Source organism: Protopterus annectens, chromosome 5.part0 (assembly GCF_019279795.1).
Source record: "Protopterus annectens isolate FY-2018-M chromosome 5.part0, PAN1.0, whole genome shotgun sequence".
In the NCBI taxonomy this organism is placed as follows: domain Eukaryota; kingdom Metazoa; phylum Chordata; order Ceratodontiformes; family Protopteridae; genus Protopterus; species Protopterus annectens.
In genome coordinates, this window is record NC_056735.1 from 1900309301 (window position 1) to 1900334636 (window position 25336).

Genomic DNA, 25336 nt, shown 5'->3' on the forward strand with positions numbered 1-25336 from the left:
GGGAGGACCCATCAAAGGGGGCGTCGGCAAAGGAAGACTTAAAGGCCTCCGCGAAATGACACAGGCGGAGCCAGGCTTGTCTCCGTACAGCAATGCCTGTACCCGCCGCTCTACTCGCCCCTTCGGCCACATAAGAAATGAGCCTCATGGACGAGTTTGAGATGGACGACATTGTAGCCAGCTGAGAGCCAACCATCTGGGCCAGCTCCTCAGGCAGGTTACCCAAGAGGGTATCGGATAGTTCTTTAATCAGATCCCTCTGAAATCTAGTAAAGTGCGTAAGGTAGTTCAAGGACCTTAATGTAAAGGCCACTGAACTCAGGGTGCGCTTTCCATACCGATCCATGCTCCTAGACTCCTTATTAGGAGGATGGACGGACGTCGAAGCCTCTGCTACATCTTGCTGGGTAGCAGATGCCACCACCAAAGCATCTACAGCCACACCTTTAGTTAGAAACTCTTTTTCAGGGGGTGCCGAGAGGAACTTATTCGGATGAGCAGGCACCGGTTCCACAGAGTCTGGGTGTTCCCACGCCCTTTGACAGATCAAATCCAAGAGCTCATCGAAGGGCGGAGACACCCAGGAGGCGGAGGGCTGAGCCCCGAAGGCCTTCAGGAACACCGACTCATCAGCAGAAGGGGGTTTGGACTGCCAGCCACCTTGTTGTTTTAGGGCTTCCAGGATGTCTGCAAAGGAGACATCATCCGAGGACGACTTAGGGGACCCCTCTGCATCATCGAGATCAGTATCTGATGTAAGAGACTCATCAGGGGAGTCAACGTGCTTCCTCTTGCACGATCTCTTCCTGGGGGGTTCTTCCGAAGAGGCTTCAGAAGGACCTCCAGGAGGGGGAGAAACTCCAGTGGGGGTAACCTCAGGCCCCGGGGCTCCGCTGTCTAAGGACAGGGGGACTGCCAAAGACCCAGTCTCGGTATGCAGGGAAGGAGCTGGGGAGACCGTGGAGGTAGCCAAGGAAGATTTGGCTAATGCACTCCTCATAGTCCTGAAGGCGGGACCACCAGAGTCATGGGAGGGTCCCACCTCCGTGGCCACGACAGTGGACGGCACTCCCGCCGCCGACGCACCAAGAGGGAGACTTGGGACCGAAAACATCAACCCCGAAGCCTCCTCCCCAGGGCCGACGGAAGAAGTCCGTGTACTGAACTCCGACCCAAGAGCCGGAGTTGGAGCAAGGGTCGGGCCCGACCCTAAAACGTCCACCGGTTCCACCAGCCGAGGCTGTTGGAGGAGGAACCATAGTAGGGAAGTGGACCATCGGCTCCGAAGCCGAATGGGCCGGAGCCGAAACTAGCTTTTGGAACACCGGAGACTGGAAGAGTCTTAGGAGCACCCTGTCGATGTCCGAATCAGACATCTTGGATGATCTGGAGGATACCGATCGGGCCCAAACCGATTTCTCCATCGGCTCCAAAGGACTCGGGGACCGGCTCTGAATGGACTCTACCACTATCGGCTCCAAGGGAGATCTCAAGGCAATTTCCCTCGGTGTCGATAAGGACTTCGGCTCCGAGGGGGAAGAGTCTGAGCCGGCAACCCTTATCGGCTCCAATATCAGTGGAGCCGATGAAGGTGACCCCCCTCTCGATGCCCCAGTCCTCGGCTCCGAAACCAGAGGGGTCGAGGCTGGAGGCATCGAGGCAGACCGTTCCGCCCTCGGCTCCAAAGTCTGTGGAGCCGATGGAGAAGTCTGCTTAGATTTTTTAGCAGTCGGTTCCGACTGACTGGTCGGAGCCGACGCTTTCTTCTTTTTTGAAGGCAAAGGAGAGGAAGATAAAGCTTCCTCGAAGGATGGCTTAATTAACCCCTTGAGGATTAATTTGTTTTTCCTCTCCTGGAGGACTCTTGATGAAAAGGCGTGACACACGCTACAAGATTCTTGTAGGTGCTTGGCGCCTAAGCAATAGACGCACGAGGAGTGGTCATCCGTTATGGACATTTTATAACCACACCTCGTGCACTTTTTAAACCCGGAGGGTCTATGCTCTTTGGACATACTACTTTCGAAAAACAGTACCTGTATAAAGAGAAATACAACAAACTAAATAGTTAAAGAACAACAATATAAAAGTTTGTTTGTTTTTTTTTTTTTTTTTTTTTTTTTTTTACACAATACAGTGACCAAACCACACAGAAAGATAGAGAGTCAAGACCCTCTAACTTAAACGGGCACTTGACCCACAAAAGAAACAGTAATAGGAAAGCAACAGGGGAAGGCCCCTCTAACTAAAACGGGAAACCTTCCCTGATGAAAAAAACACGAATTTCTCTACAAAACTGATCAATACACACTCGTATGACAACAATAGCTGTTAAAACAGCTTTTGGGTTTAAGGCAAGCAAATTTCTGACAGGAAAAAGCCTAAATAAATAGTACTTAGCCCAGCCAAGTTGAGACCACGTCTAAGCTTGTAAGCGGTAAACGAGATCTGGGGGATTAGTAGTGGTGCATCCTGGGATAAAGATAGCTCAGCCAATAAGAGGCCTCGCTCTATAGCATAAGCGTGCCGAGTCGGAGCCGAGGGATCGGGTCCGAGCCCCATCAGTACAGAATGTAGGTGAGATAGGATCACATAACATCCTTGATTTCAGCAATACAAACACGTTCTATGACATTTCTAGTTTCACCGTGGGCCTCAATGTATCCTTGTTCAGTGGGAGTTATATGGGTTTCTCATGGGTGTCAAGATCCAGGGCTCCAGTACATAACTTCCATCCCCCACTAGATGATCTTGAGGAATGTCACCCCTAGCAAACCTGGTGTACAGCTCACACATGCACCATGTGTGAGTCATGGAAATTGCCTGTGTTACCTGCACAAGCATTGCACATGATCCCTTGGGTATTACAGGCAACTTGGGAGTTTATAGAGTGGAAATCTTTTCTGTTGATGTACCTCCTTCCCTGTTCTCCAGGTAGGGCTTTTATTTCTATGTGTGAGCAATCTATGGCCCCCAACATTTCAGGGAAGTGTAGTACTGCATAGAATTCCTGCATGGTTTTTGCTCTCTCCAGTGGGGTTTGTGGGAAACAAATACACTCCCTTGCATGTGGTAGCATTGCATTTAAAAACTGATATAATATTCTAGAGGCTGATGCCTGTGACACATCTAATATATCCCCCTGCAAATCTCTGGAAAGTACCAGTAGCTAGTATACATACTGCTAAACATACCTTTGTTTCCACTGGAATGAATTCTCCATGATTCCCCTGGGGCTTAAGGTGGGGTTGCCAGAGGTTGCATATTTTCTTCAGTGTCTCCCTGTCTACCCTGTACCTTTCAACAATTTCTGTTTCATGCATTTCATGATAAGTCGTGCGGGGTCTAAACACACCCTGATTTAAACCCTGTTGCTCATACAACATAATAGCAGCAGCAGCAGCAGCAGCAGCAGCAGCAGAAACCTGTTTTTTCTCTCACTGTAATCATGCCTGTATTTGAAAGAGTTTTAGTATACAAGGCAAAAGCCAACACTGAGTGTACACAATTGCTTTATAGCTTCCTGCATAGCTCCATCATGTTAGTCTGGTTAATAAACATGTACATAATCTCTTTATGCTTTTATTAGCATGTTCTACAGTTTATCTGTGTTTAGTGGCTCTATGTATACCAAATAGTGAACTATCATGTTGGTGGCACACTGTGCCACCAACATGATAGCTGCACTTCATATAGTTATTAATGAATCCAGCACAGAGAGTCTGTGTTTTTACACTCCACCTTTTGGATCAAAACATTCATTAAGAGTATGAATTCTAATAATATACTGCAACAAACTTTCATACCTTTTGTGTGCATTTGAATTATTTACAACATAAACAACAGTAAAATGCAAACACCTAAACAAATTGAATTGTTCAGTGTTAGCATTAGCAGTCACAATCTGCTATTAAATGTGAAGTATCTACTATTTCTTAATGGAAAGGGATTGTTGAGATTGTATGGTCAATTTATAAAGTGCCTCTTGAGTGGTACAGATGCTTCTCAAACAAAGGAGATAACTTTGTGAAAACATTTGCTAACTGAAATAAGTGTACAGTGTATTTGTTATATTTCAGTCATGATTTAAGTGGTAATTATCTCTGCTTTGCTGATTTGTTTGTTGACAAATATTCCATTAATTAATGACATCAGTGACCAAGTCTCTATTTAAAATTATTCCCTGCTGTCATTCCCATTTCACTGTTGTGTCTCTACCTATTTGTCTGCATCATTTGTGTGACAACTTTGCCATTCTGGATTCTTTGTTTTTTTCTTCACTATTTCTTACTGACATCATTTTATCCATTTGCTGATAGTGCTTCCTTTAATTCTTGGAAGAGGGTATATGGGCATTCATGTCTCATATGCATTTTACATTGTTGGGTTGTATTCCAGATTTTTTGCCAGTCTTTGGAATCTTTCCATAAGGGACTACTATAAGTATTTTAATTTTGTTAAAAGTTGTTGCTGCTATACAGGTAACCAGGGTGTCAGTACTTCATATACCACCCAACTGTTGATGTAAATAGAAGTTCTTTTCTCCAGGCAGCAAATAACTGATGACCAATAGTATTGCATGGGTCAGCCTGATTACAAGAGCTTGTACAGCCTTCATTGTACAGAATGTTCTAGGATCATGGTCTGTTTACTATCATCGTCCACGTTTTGTGGTGCCAATTTTAGCAGAACCATCCAAGAACCATGCTATCTCTGCTGCAGTCAGCTGATCAAAGGGAGGTGTTTCGGATAGGGAAGACTTCAAAATGTTTTGACAATCTTGCTCACTAGTATCAGTAACTCACAAAATAACAAGTCTAGCTAATATATGTTGCATTTGGGACACCCTGGCACAATATTAGCTCATTTTGTAGCTACAATTGTCACTTTTGTTTAGTTGAAGCTCTCACACACACACACACACACACACACACACACACACACACACACACACACACACACACACACACACACACACACATATGCACTATATACACATATATAATTGAGTAAAACAAAATTTGCTTTAGTCCTAGTAATTTCCCATACACGGGACAACAAATATACATGAATAACAAAATCAGATTTAATTTTCATGAGCTGAAATTCCAGGAATTATAGCTATGGTTGAGTATAATTTCCAGTCTTGAGATTCCATTATAAGTTTTGTGCATCACTACACAAGCAAAATTAAAGCAAATCAAGTACAGAACAATGACTAAAATGACAGTTTTGCAAGTACAGAATACAAGATAAATGCACAAAATGATAAAAAAAAGTGTTCTTGGTCTAAAATATCAAATTCCATGAAAATATTTTTCTTGTACTCGCAGTACAGATTTGAGGCCTTTTTTGGTGATTTTTCTGCTGAGGTACAACAGAATGGCATTAAATATACTGATCCAAAGGATATTGTCAATATCCTGGCAGATTGATTCAGTGCCAACTTCACCCCCCTCTCACCCCCTAAAGGGCCCATCTCAATACCGAAAGACTGCCAAATTTCGGTAATAATGGCCACACAGGTAAAAACCGCACTCTCCAAAGCTAAGAATACAGCATCCATGGGACCAGATGACATCCTGGGCTGTGTACTACATGAACTACAAAATGAACTGGCACCTCACTTAAGTGTCATGTTTAATCATAGCCTCACCTCAGGCTTCATGCCCACTGAGTGGCACACAGCTGCAGTTATCCCTCTTCACAAGGGGGGAATCCACCTTGGATCCTGGGAGCTACCACCCCATCAGTCTTGCAAGCCTGATCAGCAAGGCCATGGAACGTATTATCATGGAACTTATAAACAAAGACATTGGCAACCTTCAAACACTCGACCCCACACAGTTTGGGTTTTAGAAGGGCCGATCTTGTCTTTTGAACTTGATTGACTTCTTCAAATCAGTCTCCAGAGCTGTGGATGAGGGTAAGGCAGTCCACACAGCCTATCTGGACATCGCCAAGGCCTTCAACACCATCCCCTACTCTGGAATCATAGATAAACTTACTAAGCTGGGCATTAATCCCTATTTCACTCGATGGGTTTCCAACTGGCTTACTTACAGAACCCACACTGTAAATGTAGCCGACTCCAAATCCAGCTCCAGACAAGTGACAAGTGGAGTACCTCAGGGTTCAGTCCTGGGGCCACTCTTGTTTGGCATCTACTTCTCTGAAGTACAGGCCAACACTAAGGGACTCTTGCTAGCAAAGTTCACAGATGACTGCAAACTGGGAGCCATCACTGAATCCCCAAATGATGTGTATATTCTAGAAAAGGGCCTTAAAGAAACAGATGTTTGGTGCCAGAGCCATGGGCTCAAGCATAGTTATCCCCTTTGGGAAAAAAACATGTACCCGTGAATTACCACATAGGTGGCAGTACACTAAACACAGAAAGTGTGATAAAAGACTTAGGGACACAGGTGGACAGTGGTCTCACCTTCGATAACCACATCGCCACAACAGTCAGGAAATCCTTCTAAGTGGCACACCTCATCTATAAGGGCTTTTTATCCAGAAAAAAGGAGGTCATTGTCCCACTGTACTCATCCCTCATTAGATCCATTATAGAATATAATGCCCTGTTTGTTATGTACATCTCAAGACATCTGCAACAACTGGAAAGGCCACAGAAATACCTCACTAAAAGAATCACAGGCCTAAAGCAAATGCCCTATGCTGACCATCTAAAAAAAAACTGCAGCTATACTCTGTCGCATATTGTCTACTCAGAGGTGATCTCTGCTTAACATATAAGGCCATATCAAACCCAGAGCTGTTGGACATGCTACACTTAAAAGAAATCCCAATCCCTCAGAGCCACACGCTCCAGGGATCTAAACCTTGTTCCACAATGAACAAAACATGCTGGAGGGATACGTTCCTGACCCAGAGACTCCCCAGACTCTGGAATAGACTGCCCATACATGTCAAGCAGAGTGCCTCTTTGGCCCTCTTCAAAAGGAACCTTGACAACTGGATGGGAGATAGGAAATTCACCCTGGGGATCACTTCAGTCGCCCTGCTAGACAGGGGTCAAGGGAAGTAAATATTGTGGGAAGAAATAGCCAGGGAATTGTTATGGCTAGGCTTGTATAGGCCCTAGGGCCGATAGCCTAGTACCAACCTATGAACTTATGAACCTATGACTGGCACAGAAAACATTTTGAGAAACAGAAAATAAACAGCTGGATTCTGGGGCATTTAGGATGTAAACTCAATACAGAGCACAGAAGTCAGAAATAGAAAACAGGAAATTTGAAGTAAGAGATGAGGAAGATTGTTGCTTCATGTTAGTCTTAAAGGGGTAGATTTGTATTTCAAATGTCTGTCACAGCAAACTTCCACTGTTTTTATGCGTTTCCTCCAATGTACTGTTCTTCATCCTTTCTCTGTTCTTTACTAATTTATTAATGCTTGATCATTTGTATTTTATTGCATTTATTAGCTGACTAGATAAATTTGTTATCCTCTAGAACTTCTTTTCAAATGTGAACTGGGAGTACTCTCTGGTTAAGTCACTTGCTGACCAGAGACAGAATCAAATTTGGGACTACACAATGAAGCTCATTAGCAACTCATAATTTTAATCCTCTTTGCTAGGAGAGATAGATACATCTTCCAGAAACTGCCACTTCTCTGGAACAAGCTTCCAATTCACAAACAGGGTACCTCCCTGACCCTCTTCAAACACAACTGCGATCAATGGATGGGTAACTGCAAATTCACTCCTGGGATGGTGTCCATGTCACTTCTGGACAGTGGAAGTCAGCATTAACTATCATGGACTCTTCTCTCTATGAACTTCACTCACCTTACCACCAACAATTGGGGCAACTCAGGACAAATACGGCTAGGCTTGTAAGAGCTCTAGGGATGTTAGCCTAGTAACCTCCTATGAACCTATAAATTACTAGATGAAATGTAGTCTCATTGCAATTCCTTATGAAGCTAGTCAGATCTGCCAGAGATTGCATACTGAAATGACATTCTCATGTTCATATTCATTTCTCCTAGTCAGATCTACCAGAGATAATATACTGAAACTTTATTTCCTTGTTTCACAGGTTCATAGATGTTTACTAGGCTAACGACCATTTGTTTGTACTCCTATTCCTAGTCAGATCTACCAGAGACAGCATACTGAAATGACATTTTCTTGCTTGTATTCATAACTCCTACTCAGATCTACCAGAGATTGTATACTAAAACTTCATTACCTGTTCATATTCATATCACCTAGTCAGATCTACCAGAGTTTGTATACTGAAATTACATTTCCTTGTTCGTATGCATATCTCCTAGTCAGATCTACCAGAGATGGTATACTGACATGACATTCCATTTCTTTGTATTCACATCTCCTAGACAGATCTACCACAGATTGTATACTGAAACTTCATTCCTTTGTTCAATATATTTCCTTGAAGACAGCACTATCTTGGATTTTATAGATTCCCATCGGTGCTATCATGTAATTGTCTGTTTTTTTCTTTCTTTAGGACTATACATACCAATCTCCTCAAAACTCTCTCTCTCATTATATAGTTTCTGGTTATACCATTGTTGTTACCTTCTCCTCAAAGTCTCCAGCTTGTTTTTGCTTATGGAAAGATGACACTCCCAGGGCTACATATTGTTCTAGACAAAAATCATACCAACTGTCTACAATGAACAACAATGGATTCTAGATGAAGCGCCATCCACTGTCTACAAATAAATGATAAAAAGAAGTTATGTACTCACCATAACATTCCATCTATGTTGTCGATCTTCATTCTTCCTCAGTGAATGGGCTCAGATCTAATCCACTGGATCTGACTTGGCCGATGCTAAAGCTCGCAGCCACCAGATCTCTTGAGCTTCTCCCTTACTTACAATGCACCCTGTCAATTACCTCAGATTTTGCTACTATATTAGCGTAGGAAGATGAAGAGAATTATGGAAAGCCATATCCAGAGTCATATATACATATGAACGTACCTTTTCAAAGACCATATTAATACTCGTTCCTCCAGAGTCATAGATGGCAAGTAGGTGGGAGGGCAGCTAAGGAAGAATGAAGATTGATAACACAGATGGAACATTACGGTGAATACATAACTTCTTTATCTGATGTTGTCAATCTTCATTCTATCCTCAATGAATGGGACAGCGTCCCTAGCTACTTGTATCCAGGACAGACTCAAGGAAGGATATTCTTGAGCACCATAGAAGTAAATGATGCCCTACCTCTGGAAACCAGATCTAATTTGTAATGGGTGATAAAGGTATGAGGAGTAGCCCAAGTTGCTGCTGCATAAATATCATCCATAGACATCCTAGACTGAAACAACGTGGAAGCAGCCACAAATCTAATGCAGTGTACTTTGAGAGAGTAGAAACTGATTTTCCCAATTTTGGTCCAGAAAAGGAAACAAACAGTTGATCTGCTTTTCTGATTTTTTTTCTGTTCTATGCAGACAGAATCGCAACTGTCTATGAACAGCCAGTAAATGTAAGATATATTGCCCTTTGCTGGTAAATTTAGGAAAAACACTGGCAAATTGATAGCACTATTTATGTTGGATTCTGACATCACCTTTGGAAGAAAGGACAGGTTGGTATGTAAGGTCACTTTATCTTTGTGAAAAAACAAGTAAGGAGGTTTAGAAGATAGTGGTTGGATCTTAGAAATTCTTCTCGCGGAAGTGATGGCAACCAAGAAAATCATTTTCCAAGAGAGATATTTAAGGTCACATGTAGCTGCTGGTTCAAAGGGAGGTTGTGTGAGAGAATGAAGCATCAAATGTAGGTCCCATGGATGTGTAGAGTCTTTAAAAGGAGGCTTTAGAAGGAGTGTCCCTTTTAAGAAGGCCTTGCTCAATTTGTGAGAAGCTATGGGTACGCCATTCAATCCTGTATGATAATTTGAAACTGCTGTTAGCTGTACCCTAATGGTTGAGGTACTAGCTCCGTTTTGAAAAAGGTGAGCAAGAAATCTAAGATGTGGTTAATAGAGGCTGAAAAGGGGTTGGGTTATGCTGCTGAGTCCAAATGGCAAACTTTTTCCATTTACTTAAATAAGTTTTCCTTGTTGAGAGCTTGTGGGAAGACTTAATTATATGTCGAACAGGTGATGAGTGCACTGATTGTTTGGCTACTAAGGGAACTGGAGAAGCCAAGAAGTCAGCTTGAGGTTTGGCATATCCAGGTGTGACATGCCTGTCAGGTGAGACAGGAGATCCAGAGTTGGATCTAGGTTCCATGGTGGTTGAACCAGGATTGGTATCTTCGAGGGACCAAGTGCGTTGGACTGTCTTCCCCAGATAATGCCCCCCCTATCTGGGAAGCATCCATGGTCACTATCCTTGTGCTATTGGGGAATGAATGAATGGCCATAGAGCAGTTGATCGGACAGGATCCACTAATAGAGTTCTCTTCTGCAAGCATTGGGAATTTTTGATACAACACTGTCTGATGGAAGACTGACCATTGAGTAGCCAACATCCTCTGCAGGATCTGCAAGTAAAACCTGGCCAATGGAAGTAAGGTTATCACTGCCACCATGAGACATAGAGTTTGGAGAACTGTATGGGCTGAGACTGATGTGTTGTCTACAACCTTCTTGACCTGTGACCTTATAGTTAGAACTTGGTGTGGTGGAATGGAAACAATGGCAGTCTTTGTGTTGAGCAGTACTCCAATAAGTTACAATGTCAGAGTTGGCTGAAGTTGTGATTTGTTGTAGTTCATGGTTACTCCTAGGAGAGCACAGGTGTGGATAACCTGATCTCTTGAATGTATGAGTTGATGCCTGGTCAGAGGGGTAATGAGTCAGTTGTCCACAGAGGGAAACACGCAGAATTCATGCAGTCTGATATATGCTGCTACTATTGCTACGCATTTGGTAAACACCCTGGTGGCTGTGGTGAGTCCAAAGGGCAGTACTCTGAATTGGTAGTGACTGGCTCCCAGCTGGAAGCATAGGCACTTTCTGGATTGCCTGTTCATCTTTATGTGATAGTAGGTGTCCTGAAGATCTATTGAGCACATCCAGTCATCCTTACCCAGAAAAGGCAGAATGGACTGAACCATGACCATCTGGAACTTGGGTCGTTGAACAGATTTGTTTAGATTTGTGAGATCAAAAATCAGTCTCCAGTCCCTTGTCTTTTTTAGCACTAAAAAGAACCTTGAGTAAGTTCCGGATCCTATCTGGTCTGGAGGGACCTCTTGAAGGACTCTTTTTCTAGCAGCTTTAGAATCTGAATTGGTGCTTGATCCCTCTGACTGGGTGGAACACCGGGGAGTTTTCAGGGAATTGGAGGTGGTAGGGAAAATGGTATTATATAACCTCTGGATATAATCCTCTACACTCAAGTATCTTTTGTTAATTCTAGCCAGGCTCTCAGGTGCAGGGACAGCCTTCCCCTGACTGTCTCCAGAGGTGGACAGCCGGGCCTCTATTCAGGAGTGCTGGTAGGGTATATCAAAGAAAGATTCTTGTGAACCCTGGTTTTCCAGGCCACCTCTGCCGTGAAGGCAGTGACGTCTATTGGAGTTCCCCCCTCTGCCTCTGGGGGCACTTCCTCTATGTGTGTGTCATGGAAAGGACCTTGGGACTTTTTGAACCACAATTTCCAGCCACTCTGTTGATTTTTAGAGAAGGATCTGGGGGGGAGGGGGCAGAAAAACATATACCCATGGCAGACAAGGTCTTGTCATCTTTCCATCTTTCTCACACCTGGACAGCATTTCTTTCAATTTAGGGCCAAAAAGGGTGGGTCTATCAAAGGGAGCATTGACGAAATTGGACTTAAATGGCTTTGCCTGTGACTCCTTTTGGGAGGATGGACAGTGGAACTCTCATCAGCTATTTCCTTCTTTGTGGCCACTGCAACAACCATGACATCAACTGGAACCTCTTTCCCCCAAAACTGTCTATCTGCAGGTGGTGCCATTATCCTTTCCAGTCTCTGAGGTATGGGTTTTATGGAGTCAGGCTCCTTCCATGCCCAGCTAGAGATCATGTCCATGAGCTTGTTGGGAGGCAAAGTCATCCAGGAAGTAGAGGGTCTTGTATAGAAAGCCTCTCGGAGAAAGGATTCCTACAGCATAGGGTTGGAGGATGTCTGGCCACCTCTCTGTTTCTTGTCTCCAAAGGGAACATCATTGGAAGGTGACCATGGGGACCCTTCACCTTCATCAAAATCCATGTCTTCTGTGACAGACTCCTGTGGGGAGTCTAGGTGCTTCCTCATGCACATCCTTTTCCTGGGTACTTTCTCAGGGAGATGTTCTGGGGTAGTCTCAGAAGTGGAACTCAAAATTCCCTGAGAGGGAACCTGAGGTTTAGGTATAGAATGTCCCCATGTAGAGAATTATTGAGGATCTCAGTGTTGGGACATCACAGTTGAATAGGTAGGAACTGAGGGGGAAGGTTCCGTCAGGGGCAAAAATAACCCTCTCTCTGCAGTCTCGAAGACAAAGCTCAAAGGAGCCATAGAGAGGCTCTGATCCAAAAAAGCAGGTTTCTGAGTCATCCCCACTCTCCGATCTGTTGGCCCACCCTCAAGGAGAAAGCAGAGCTGAATGGTCCAATGCCAAGGTGCCAAGGAACAGAGATGGCTCCAAAAACTTAGGAGTTGAATGCCACATCCCAACCCAGCAGGCAGGCTTTGGTTCTGAGAGCTCTCCAGATCCAAAAAGTTTGGAGATCTCAGAAACAATGTCAGATCCAAAGATATGGAAATCTTCAGATCCCAAGATGGACGGATCCGGATGACTGGGATCCTGAAGCTCTAAGACAACAGATGGTGTTAGAATGCAGGGGTGGTGTGATGGAAGGTCAGGCAACCTGATCCAGAGAGGTAGGCACCAAGGGAAAACTAATCTGCCCCTTTGCAGAGAGGATCTTCTTCTCCGCTCTCTCCATATCTTCTTCTGTGAGACTTCTGGAAGAATGAATAGAGTAAATGGAGGGGGAATGCTGGTCTCTGCCAAAAAAGTGATGGAAGCTTGTCAGGTACTGGATCAACTGATCTAGTATGAGGACAGTAGAGAGTTTCTGAAGACTATGTCTGATCTGAAGATTTTGTCTGATCCAACTTAAATTGCGCTGGAACCGTAATAGTCGCTTTAGAAGTCGTAGGATCCAGAGGAGCACACAGATCCTGAATTTTCATCTTTTTCTGATCTGGGGTTGTGACTGGATGTTTAGAACTCCTTTTCCAGGAACAGATCGAGGTATGGCTTCTCCAAATGAGGAAGGGAGGAGATCTTTTAATATCAACTTATTTTAACGTTCAGTTAAGGCTCGAAGATTAAATCCATGGCAAATCTAGCAATCTTCCCATAAGTGTAATGGGCCCAAGCAGTACACACAAAGTGAGTGTGCCTCTGAGAGAGGCAACTTATGTTCACATTTGGAACATTTCTTGAAACCCGCAGGTTTGTCACTTATCATGCAATATATGTATCAACACCAATAATATGTGAACATTTTTAAGATAAGGAAAGAGAAGCAGCAGGAGAAAGTATTACAACACTGTAAGGACAGTAGAAGAGAATGGGAGGCAAGGAAACACCAACAATGATATGTTGGAAATATGGCAAGGTCGTAAGGGCAAGGGGGAAAAAAACTGTAGAGATCCTAAACCACAAACATTAAAGACTAAATGTTAAAAGGTAAGCTGAAGAAAAAACTGTTCAATAGAAGAAATTATGAAGAAAAAAATTTACTTACCCAATACAGCTTGAGAGAAACTGGTAGACCACATCTGTTAGCTAGAAGAGGTAAATAAGATCTGAGGTAAGGGAGAAGCTTGAGAGATCTGGTGGCTGCGAGCTTTAGTATTGGCCAAGTCGGACCCCATGGATCATATCCAAACCCATTTGTTCAGAAAGAATGAAGACTGACAACATCAGATCATTGTTTTCTGCTGGTGTTGCTTCTTCCTATGCATCCCAGTATGTGGTGAGCCTCTCATTCTTTTTAACACTGTTTAATCTCTTTTGGTCATCTGATAAGAATATTCCTGATCCCTGGCCTAGTTTCTCTGTCATTTTTTTATTGCTTCCCTTCTAACCATATACTTCTTCTCATAATTTTGCTTGTGAAATACAACATAATTAGATTTTTTTCTACCAGCATAAAGCTACCATGTTTCAGACTTTAATTTAGTCAAATATATTCTCATCCTTATGACACCTTACAATCATCTTCATGAATAACTTTGAGTCATCAATAAACAAGTCAACTTTCCTTTCCAGGTCTTCTGTAAGGCAATTACAAAGACTCTGGAAAGGACAAACCATGGTAGTGGCACCTATGGTACCCTTTTCACCACAATCGTTTTGTTTAAGTGAACTTTTCTAGCTGTGAGAAAGTCACTTATAAGAACACTACTGCTCTGTGAACCATGAGAAAAAGCATTTTTATCTTAGTGAATCTTAGGAAATATCATGAAAAATATACTCAGGGTGAGGAAGACTCTGTGGCAAGATCACCAGCATTCTTAAAATGCATGTAAATTAATAAAATTATGTAGCTCTAAGAGTGATCTGCTAATGGTATATATGATCACAAATGATAGAGGAAGGCCTGATTCACAGAAGAGTCCGTCATCAGTAAAAACATGACTGTTGGTTAAGAAAGATTAGGCTTCTCTCATACAAAGGATGAGTAGAATGCTGTTGGGGGTACTGACAGAACAGTCAGAGAACTGTTAGGAGAAGAGCTCAACAACTGCAGCTGGGCTACTAGCTACAGAACTGGGCAAAAGTCCAGAGAGTTCACTTCCAGTTATATTTTATGTTTCTGCGTACCTATAGTCATATGTAGCTGAAAACCTCTCAGACTGTATGCAAAACAAAAGGAATTCCAGTTGGATAAGATAAAAGATTAGAATCGGGATTCCCTCCCAATAAATGCCTTGAATGTATAACCTTAGCTTTTATAATGTATAAATAATTAAACTGTGGATATTGTAAAGCTTTGTAAATGCATATTATATGCTTGATGATCTTTAACATTGATATGATATTAAGAATTATTGGAAAATGCAGTAAAAAATATTTAAAAAATAATTTCTAGACATGTGACATGTACTGTAGGCAATTAAATGTATAAAACAGTTACCAACCTTTAAATGCTTTTCATATAGGTCTGAGGCAGGCATGAACACATTGTCAACTTCCAGTTCTTCGAAAGGAGGGAAAGGTAACGTCCAGCCTTGCTCCATACAAAATGAAGAGGATAACTGATAAGAAATTGTAGCAGTCTGGTGGCTAACTGAAAATACACACACAGACACCAACAGAAGATTGGTTACTGAAACTGTTTTGATTATTTTTTAAAACAAGAAACATCTTTACTGAATTATCACTTATGACACGGGGAATCATACAGTTATATAAATAAAAAGCAATATTGATATATTTTCTGTTGCAAACATTATACATTACATATAATCTACTATACAATCACGGCCAATCATTACACAGCTCATTCAATTCCTACCTTCCCTTAAACCTCCTTCTTCCTCCAAAACATTATACTGTATGTATTCTTCCCACAATTCACATTTTTATGTAATTTGATCCTACACTTTTCTAAAGATCCTACTTCCAGTTCTTTTATTTCTGTTACTATATTCACTACTTCTAATACTGGCAGCCAACAGAATTAAACTCAGCAAGGCCTTATTGTGTCTAGGCAATTCTGATTTTGTATCATAGCTCAAAAAAAAAATGTCCTTAGTTACACCAATTTGTTCACCCAGTATCTCTGACGGAGTATTCTGTATGAAATATTTAAAGTCTACCTACTCATTACACTACTAAAAATATGTTCCCAAATATCTCTTTCTTCCCCATCATACCCCCAACATTTGCAATGTAGCTGTGGAAAAAAATTTTTGAAGTCTGCTTAGGGTATAAAAATACCTATGCAAACAATTTTCAAACAAAAATCCTAAATCTTCTAGACTTTGTTGCATATTTGGCAGCCATACATGCATAATCCCATTGTTTCGTTGTGAATTGCTTATCCAACCTCTCTTCCCAATCCTTTATAACCTTCTCTGATTGATTTTTACAGTTACCATGCAATATTTAAATGCCCTACTAATTATCATTTTTTTAACATCAGCGTCTGTTCTAGATTCTACTGAAAACTCTGCCAGTGTTGGTCTTTCACGTAGGATCCCACTATTCTTTTCTCTTTCCCTATACTCTGATATCAATCCTTGTTATGGAAGGCAATCTCTAGCATGCAGTCCAAATGTATTCTTAGCCTCTTCCCATTCTATTACCTTTCCCTCTCTAATTATCTGTTCCCAATACCTTGGTTCCTTTGCCAGTTTTCTCTCGTAAATGTCATCCCCCTCTTGCCTACTCTCTGTACCCCTAATTGCAGACATCCCTATTGGCAGAATCTCCTTTCTCCGTTCCTGTGTTGCCTTAGTTCTCAGAATACTTCCTGCTACTTTATGAATATAATATTCTGTATGATCACCATTATTCTCCTTAAGGATCTGTATCCAAAATCTCAGTCTCTCCTTTTTTCCTGAGCTTCCCCTGTTTCATCATTATCCTTTTCCACTCTGAATTATAGATTTCTACTTGTGCCATGTGGAGGAGCCTTAACTGTGTAGTGCAGCTCTGAAATACCCTTTCAAATCAGGTAATGTCAAGCCAACTTGTTCTATTTGAAGGTTTAACTTATCCCACTTGACTCTTGCCCGCTTCTCCTCCCACATACTATCCCTCAATGCTTTATTAATTTTTTATGCACAACTTCTCTTCTAGTTGATAAAACTATGCCTGACCTGGGTATAATGCTAAAGGGACTAAAAAATGTTCATTTCTTGTATCTTGTTATCCACATCCATAAAACAGAGATTCCAGTTTCTCAGTTTTTATATTATCTTTTTAGTCTCTTCCCACATATCCTTAGCTGTCATGCCAAAATCCGTTTTAACCAATACTTGGAAAGTGCTTCATTTTATCTTGTCTCGATAAATATGGGTATTGCTAAACCACTTTGTAGGTGGGTACATAGTTTACAGTTCTTGCCTTTGTTTTATCCTCATTTTTCAGAATGTTCCACAACACTGAAATGTCCTTTTCTGATTTTAACAGGTACAAAATAATATCATTTGCAAATAAAGCTAACCTTCTTGATTGCCATACCAGTTATATTCTTGAATTTCTGAGTCCCTTATTTTCTTTGCCAGTGATTTTAAATATAATGCAAATAACAATGTGGAAAGAGGACATCCCTGCCTGGTCCCTCTGTTTAGACAGAACGTATCAGAGAGGACCTCCCCCCACTTTAATTTTCACTTCCAATCCCTCATATATCCTCCTAATTAACCTTACTATTGTGTCAGGGGAATGCAAATGCTTCCATTGCCCTACTCATAAAATCCCAGCTTACTCTGTCGAATGCTTTCCCTGCATTAAGACCCACCAACAACAGTGGTATTTTCTTACATTCTGCTTCCCTCTGGATCATCACTGTTCTATTAATGTTGGCAAATCTTTGCACCCCCTCCACAAAAGCACATTGATCCATATCTATAAGTGTTGGCATCACCTATGTCATTCTTTTAGTCATTACAGATATAAACACTTTATAATCATGGTTTAGAACCAAAAGGGCCTATATAAAGCTGGATCTGATGGGTCTTTACCATCTTTAGGTATTACAGCTTTCTTCCAGGATGTTGGTGCTTCACCTCTTTTAAAAATGCTGTTAAACAAACCTTCCAGATCTGTATTATTTTCTTCTCTCCTAACTTCCAAACTTCAACAGGAATACCATCTATCCCTGGAGACTTTTCTGTAGATCAGTTATATATCATCATTTCTGTCTCATCACCTCCTATCCTAACTGTTAACAACTGAGCCTTATATACCTCCAACCTTGGCCTATTTCATTCTTCTATAAACATTTCCATTTGTACTTTTTCTTGATTTCCATCTTTCTCTGCTTTATACAGATTTTCATAAACTTTCCAAAATATTTCTAATACATTTACAAGATTTCTGGTTATTTTTCTTGTTATAGGCTCCCTAAGCTTGGCAACAACCCTTTCTAATTTCTGTTGCCTGAGCTGCTGTGCTAAAAGCTTTTGCACTCTGGAGTTATTAACAAAAAAGCAGTTGCTTAACAGCAATCTTTCTAAATGCATGCATGTCATCCAGGTAGTCCCTTATTTTCTCTTTAGCACTTTGCAATTGTGCCTCTTCTTGCTCTGTGAGATTTTCCCTTTTCTGCAATACTTTAACCTTTGCCAGTCCTTCTAAATAATTCTTGTTACTTCTTAACTGTATTTCTTTTTCTTTTATTTCTACTTTTTTTTAAACTCTACTTTCATTTTATCCCACTCCCTAGCTATTTTTTTTTGAAGAAATGTCTTTCTTCCCTAATGAATCCCAATTAATTTCCACTACCCATTTTTAAGTTTGTCTCTGTTTAACAGGTGGGGAAGTCCCAGTGTCTCGTTTATGTTTTGATTATTTTGAACTGTAACACATCACTGCTGCCTTGCTTATATAACTTTAAGGCAAATTTCACAAATTAACACTCATGCAGTATGCAGTAGCAATCTGAAGACCTGCTTTTACTGTCAGTAAAGTTGAATGGCCAGTGTCATACCTCATCAGGACAGTTTTCAGTAATTTAGCCATTTCCTTCATGAAATGTAAGTTACAGTAAAAAAAGGAAAGTGCTGCACATACCAATTTATACTACCAGTTTTGAAGTGAGTGAGACTGAGTTATAATTATCTATTAGAATATATTAACTAGAATAGTCATTCTGTAACACAACTTTTCATATACTCATGCAATCATAATTTTCCTCTCCTTAGGTTTTCAATAGATTCTGAAGAAAAAAACTCCCCGACTAAAAATTTAGATTACCTTGGTATACTGGAGAGATTTGGCAAGACGGAAATGTTTATTATTATGGCGGAATGCATTGCAAAAAGAAAAATATTTTCCATGCAGTTTTATAGCACTATTGCCATTCATCAAGCTATGTTCCACCAACACTTGAAGTGTCGTGCCATATATCTATGAACAAAGTCTTGCTTTGTTAACACTTACAGTACTTTGGGTATTTCTGTTCACAGCTGCTTTATAGTTTTTATCAGTGGGGTCAGTCTATGCAGACGAAAGAGAAAAGTGATGTTTTCTTTTCACTTTTCTCTTTTCATAGAGCTTGTGCGACTTTTGAGGCAGTATATTTGAGACTGGGAATGAAGCCAATGCTCTCAAATGACAGGAGTGTAGGGGGTACAGCCCACAGCAAAAGTGATGTTTAATGGGGTTTGAATAAGCTTTTGAAGTGTGAGTTTTTGTCCTTATATTGTTGTGTGATTTAAACTTTTCAGTTACAATGTTTTATGGCTCAGCTAAATTAGGGTATTTCATTATAGAAATTAAAAACAGTCATAATTAAAGTTCAGCCTGAATTATCACAGAAGAAGCTATGACTATCACAGTGTTCTGTGTTATGTCATACTTGTTATTTTCCCTCTCCCCTTCAGGTGCCTCCCAGCTCACTGTTAGCTGCTAATGCTGCACTATTTTTTCCTTAGTGTCCCTGGTACTATCTCCTGCAGCTGGGACCACACCAATGGCAGTTTGGGTAGTGTAGATGGAGTGCAGCAGCTTGCCTCATCACATACATTGGTCCTGCACAATAGGAATGATTGTTTGGTAAGCCCTAACTGGGTGGAGTGGAGTTAATGATGTCAGGCATATCACAGCACACAATGTCAGCCAGCTCTGCTGGTATGCAGGGCAAACCTTTCTAGTGCAATCAAGTCTGATTCTGGTAGACAACGTCTAGATCTCCGACTATCCATTCCATACCATTACAACTGTAGTGTAACACTTCTCCATATGCATAATAACTTACAAATTTCTTGATAAGTACCCTCATTTCCAAAGGTATCATATTTTGGCTGCTTAAGAAATGCAGTGAAGCAGTCAGGATTAATCCACTTAATCAGGGCACAAATGTCTAATAGTCACTTAAAACCCAGACCCATACAACTTTACAAACGCACACAAATAAACATGCTGCCACTGGTAATCGGTATATTTATATAAAATACTGTGCAGTCTTTTAGCTGTTAGAATTTTGGTGAACCATTTCAGTCATTTAAGACGGAGTTAATGCGGGAAGTAATAAGACCAAGCTAACCAAACAACGAGTTAGTGCTCAGTCATCTTCAAAAATAATGATAAACTTATTTTCAAGTTATCAACAGATTTTTTTTAGCAGTAGAAATGGTTAGGCTGTAGGTAATACTATGCTATACTCCCAGCTGCTGAGGTTTGCTTAGTCATGACAGCAAATTTTGAGAGATTAAACACATTGAAGTTTGTATATCACAGCATAATCCACACCTTAAAAAAGGTGGTATTCCTTAGGGCTTTTATTTTTTTTTAAATGCAGTAATATTTTAGAGTCACAGGTTGTGCTGTGTAAAATTATTGAACATATAGGCGATATTCGATATTAAGGAGCAAATATCTACTATCTTTATTCTTAAAGATAAAAACAAGCCTACATAAAGAAGTTGCAGAATGAAGTGCATGTTTCTGAGTTGGCTTATTATGCATGTGCAAGCCAATGCAATTATTTACCAAAGATGGAGGAGCAGCATTTAACTCTGCTGTCTTGGAAAAGTTAATTAGTTCAGTAAGATAGTGAGATAGTGCTTAGTGATGCAAATATGGAAAGGACAACTGTTTTCAAGGTCAGATATTTCCGCCAGAAGCTGACTTCCATTAATATGGCAGTTTTGCTTGATGGTCCTTACATTGAGTGGGAATTAGTGGCAGCAACTGAAAAAAGGAAGTAAAAAATAAAAATGCAATACTTGCAGGTCATCATGTAGCTGCTGCAGTAAAAGTTCTGCAATGAATGAAGCATGAATAAATCAAATAGCTACATGTGCCAACTCACTCTTTTAGAAAAAAATTGCATTATGTCATTTGCTTTTTCTTGAGACTTCAAATTAAATATTTTAATTCCTGTCCAGAGTAATGTCACAGATGTACTGATTTCAACCTGAAACATCTAGTACAACAGTCAACTCTGCCAAGCCTTACAACCACCAATTAGTCACTACTTCATTTACTGATCACAGACAATACTAAACTGATCTCCAACACCCACCTTCCCTAAATGACCACAGCCCATTTAGCTTCTCCCTACATCTCCCTACCCAAATAATCATATAAAAACTCATCTCATTTAGACTTTAAATGCACACTAACATCAACAATCTAAAATCCATTCTCCACAGTATTGACTGGTTTCACATTTTAAACATCACCGATGTCAACCACATTGCTTAATTACTCACTGAAACACCCAAAAACCTCCAACATAATAGCAGAAACAAATGAATGGCTTACTAATTAACATAAATCACTACTATAAGTCAGATATGAAACTTAGTATGTGGAGAAACAACCTTAATCACAGCACTAGAGGCCACTTCACACAACTCAGAAATCTTACAAAGCAGTCTATACAACAACACAAAAGCATACTTATGAAATCTAAACAAAATTCACTACTGCAGTCTCCTAAACAATTCTGGAAACAAGTCCATCTAACAGGCAGTAGGATACAGGTTACCCTCCTAATAATGATCCCAGGTTCTCTACTCTGATTTTCTATCAGACTTTAACAAATTTCTCACTGCTCCTCCTCTCTTCTCATCAAACTCCCCTAACGCACCACAATAGCCCCCATAAATCCCACATTTCACTTCAACATATTCATACCAAAGACATAGAACCACAACTTGAACAAATAAAATCTGACAGTCTCCACGGTTCAGAGAGGCTCCAACCCTGTTTCATTAACAACTGCAAAGAAAACCTCTCAGTTCCTCTCAGACACTTTTACAGTCCTTGTCTAAACCAAAATGCCATGTCAAAATTCTGGAAGAATGCAATAGTAACTCCCCTTCCCAAACAGTCAACCCCCTCCAATGCCTCTCATTACTGCCCTGTCTCTATTCTCCCAACCCTGGGGAAAGTTCTTGAGAAAATGATCTACACCCAACTTACATAATATCTCACGGATCTATATTAAAATCAGCGAATGCTTAAAAACAAACGCTGATTTATAGACCTCATGTAACCAAAAGCTTACAGTCCTGAACACTCGGAACAGCGATTTTTTTTCCCAGGGAAAAAAAAATCGATGTTCCACAAAATAAATAAATAAATAAATAAAAACTTCAAAATATTACATAAAGTGGGGGGCTGTGCCCTCCACACCCCCCTACTTAAATATACCAACTCCGAGATTGCACTACAGTGACGAAAACGGCAAAGTAATGGAGGAGGCCAAGCGATGTCTTTCCCAGGGAAAGAAATTGCTTATATGATGTTTCGCTATTTTGCTGTTTCGTGCTTTCAGGTTCGATCAAGATGCATTTGAAGGACTGCGTCTTTGATTATATAATAGGAACCCTATCTCACCACTTAAAATCCCCTGTCATCTAAGCAACATGACGTCTGGGCTGGTCCAAACACTTTAACAGCCTTATAGACACTCACTGTTTAAATTCTTTTAGATATGGACAGTGGACATTTTACTGCTGGAATATTAATTAACCTCACTAAAGCATTCCATCTAGTAGATCACACTATTTTACTACATTACTTTCTAGAAAAAGGCACGATTCCTGACACCTTGCCATGGTTCCAAAATAACCTTCACTTTACTGTCAAAGTACATTCCTCTCTCTCACTCTTTTCCTCACTTCCGAATGGTGTATTCCAAGGATCTAAACTGGCTCCCTTTCTAGTCTTTATTTTCACTGATAAACTGCCTTGCCATGGTTCCAAAATTACCTTCGCTTTACTGTCAAACTACATTCCTCACTTCTAAATGGTGTATTCCAAGATCCAAACTGGCTCCCTTTCTAGTCTTTATTTTCATTGATGAACTGGCTAATGACCTGCCACACTTCCTATTCAACACAGATAACATGATTATTTACTGCTCCAACCAATCCCGTCCAAACTTACAAACAAGAACTTCAATCTGGCTTTTTTCAGCAATCCAGTGGCTTAATAACAAACATCTGCCACTTAACTCAGCAAAAACTCAACTTGTACTATATAAAACAAAACATAAACTCAGCAAAACTCACTAAAACTACACATCATCAATCACGTCAATACAATTATTGAAAATACACAGTCATTTAAATATCTTGGTATATGGCTATAACCATCTATCAACTTCACTCAACACCTAGAACGTCAGAAGTCAAAGCCACTCCCTAGCCACCTTACAAGCCTCTAAAACAAAACTTAATTTCACAGACCACTGCTTCTCCACACTGGACCCTAAAATATGGGAATACCCCACCTCACAGACACTTCTTCACACTCAACACTTCCATGCTCAGTTAAAAGCTTATCTCCATAACTGTGCAAGATGCCGCAATCACTCCTTTGGGTACATCAACATCTATTCACCCCTCCCCTCATACTTTTTAACATGTATTAGCTACAGCTTTCTACCACACACCACTTTTATCTCACGTACACTCTAGGAAGTATACCTTCAGATCTCTTACATGGAATGGTGTAAAATTTGAACTTTATTTTTTTCAGTCTGATCCTACCTCTACTGACTGTAATCTACCTTGTGACATATTGTATAGAAGTGAATTTTAAATGTTATATATTTTATTTTTTGCTTCTTATTAATACTAGAATCTGATTGTAGTCACTATGTAACAGTACTAGTCTTTTCTCTCTCCAGGCTAAGACTGAAATTTGTCGCTTGTGATCAGTGTCTACCCTGGTTAGCAAAATCAAATAAATAAATGAATGAATGACTGAATGAATAAATAATAACTTAACACCTACCATAATAATTTCTTTATTGTTCTTGTTTTAAATAAACAGAATTTGTAGCCATCGAGTAAAACCAGAACAAGTCAGAGAAGTCAGTTACATTAACTTTACAAATGTTATTATGTTGAATACATTTTAGTTACTTTTATAAATTCTGATAAGGTTATATTTAGTTCATAATATTATTTCATAGTACTAAACCCATCATTTTTGTAGTTTTATAAACTACAGTTGTGGTAAATTATACATAAATGTGCCAGCGATAAACATGTAATCTGTAAACATGCAAATACTGCATTCTCTAAGTACATGTTATAAGGTTGCTTATACCCCTGGCTTCTTAATACACAAAATAATGACATGCATTCATTACAGTTCAGATAAAGAGCAAATGAATAACTGACAAAATACCTTAGCCATCTTAAGTTTTCAGATTTCTGGCATTTAAGTAGGAGATATATGCATTTATGTTGGTACTCCAGACACAATAGAAACAACTAAAACTGAACAAATGGAATGATTAATCATGGGAAAAAGGACATTCACCCCAGGGATCACTTCAGTCACCCTGCTAGACAGGGGTCCAGGGAAGTAAATAGTGTGGGAAGAAATAGCCAGGGAATTGTTATGGCTAGGCTTGTATAGGCCCTAGGGCCAATAGCCTAGTACCAACCTTTGAACCTATATGCTTTCCTAAAGCTAATGGCTGATACAACTTTCAAATGTACACACACTGACATACAATTAGGATCCATACTAAAAACATCAGGATCTAGTAATGTATGGAAACTCTGAGAAAAGTACTAACCAAACTACTTTCAATATTGTCTTGTTTCAGACAAAACTAGACATACATTTATGCAAAACAATCAATACATAAGTAGCATGCACATCACACATATAATTACTCTGTATAAAATGTAGTTTGCTGGCACCTAAGAGTGCCAAACTATTACTATTCAGTAGCAGTTTCTAATTGCATTTTATGACTGCATCATAACTAAGTGATGCTACCTCGTACAATTCCATTTAAGTCAAATAATATATGGTTGACAGGCACAACGTGTTTTATTTTCTGTCTCACTCTTTGTCTCTAACTGTCTGGTGGACTACATTATAATCACATATAGTCTGACATCCTTATACATAAATATCATATGCACATTTGAGTTTTCTTACTTTTAGGAATGTCCATTTTATCCCTTATAATCTTAATATATAAATTAAACATGCATACTTGTATTAGTGCAACTGTAACAACTTTATAAAAATTGGTTATGTCTGTAATTGGTACACCTTCAGCTACAGTCATCCAACTTGTACATCTACACTACTAAATAGAAAAGACATTCACTATATTACATATGGTGGATGTCAGTTACTAAACGGCTAAATCACTGTTGGAAAAATGGACTGATGCACAAACAAGGAAGAA

General features: G+C 40.2%; 1 protein-coding gene across 1 annotated transcript in view; it reads right to left on the minus strand.

Annotated features, from left to right (window-relative positions):
- Window positions 1-25336, minus strand: part of ERICH6B (glutamate rich 6B) — a 701186-nt gene that overhangs the window by 358772 nt on the left and 317078 nt on the right. Inside the window, exon 6 of the mRNA XM_044072050.1 lies at window positions 15129-15277. Coding sequence (XP_043927985.1) covers window positions 15129-15277 — 149 coding nt within the window. The remainder of the gene's footprint in view (window positions 1-15128; window positions 15278-25336) is intronic.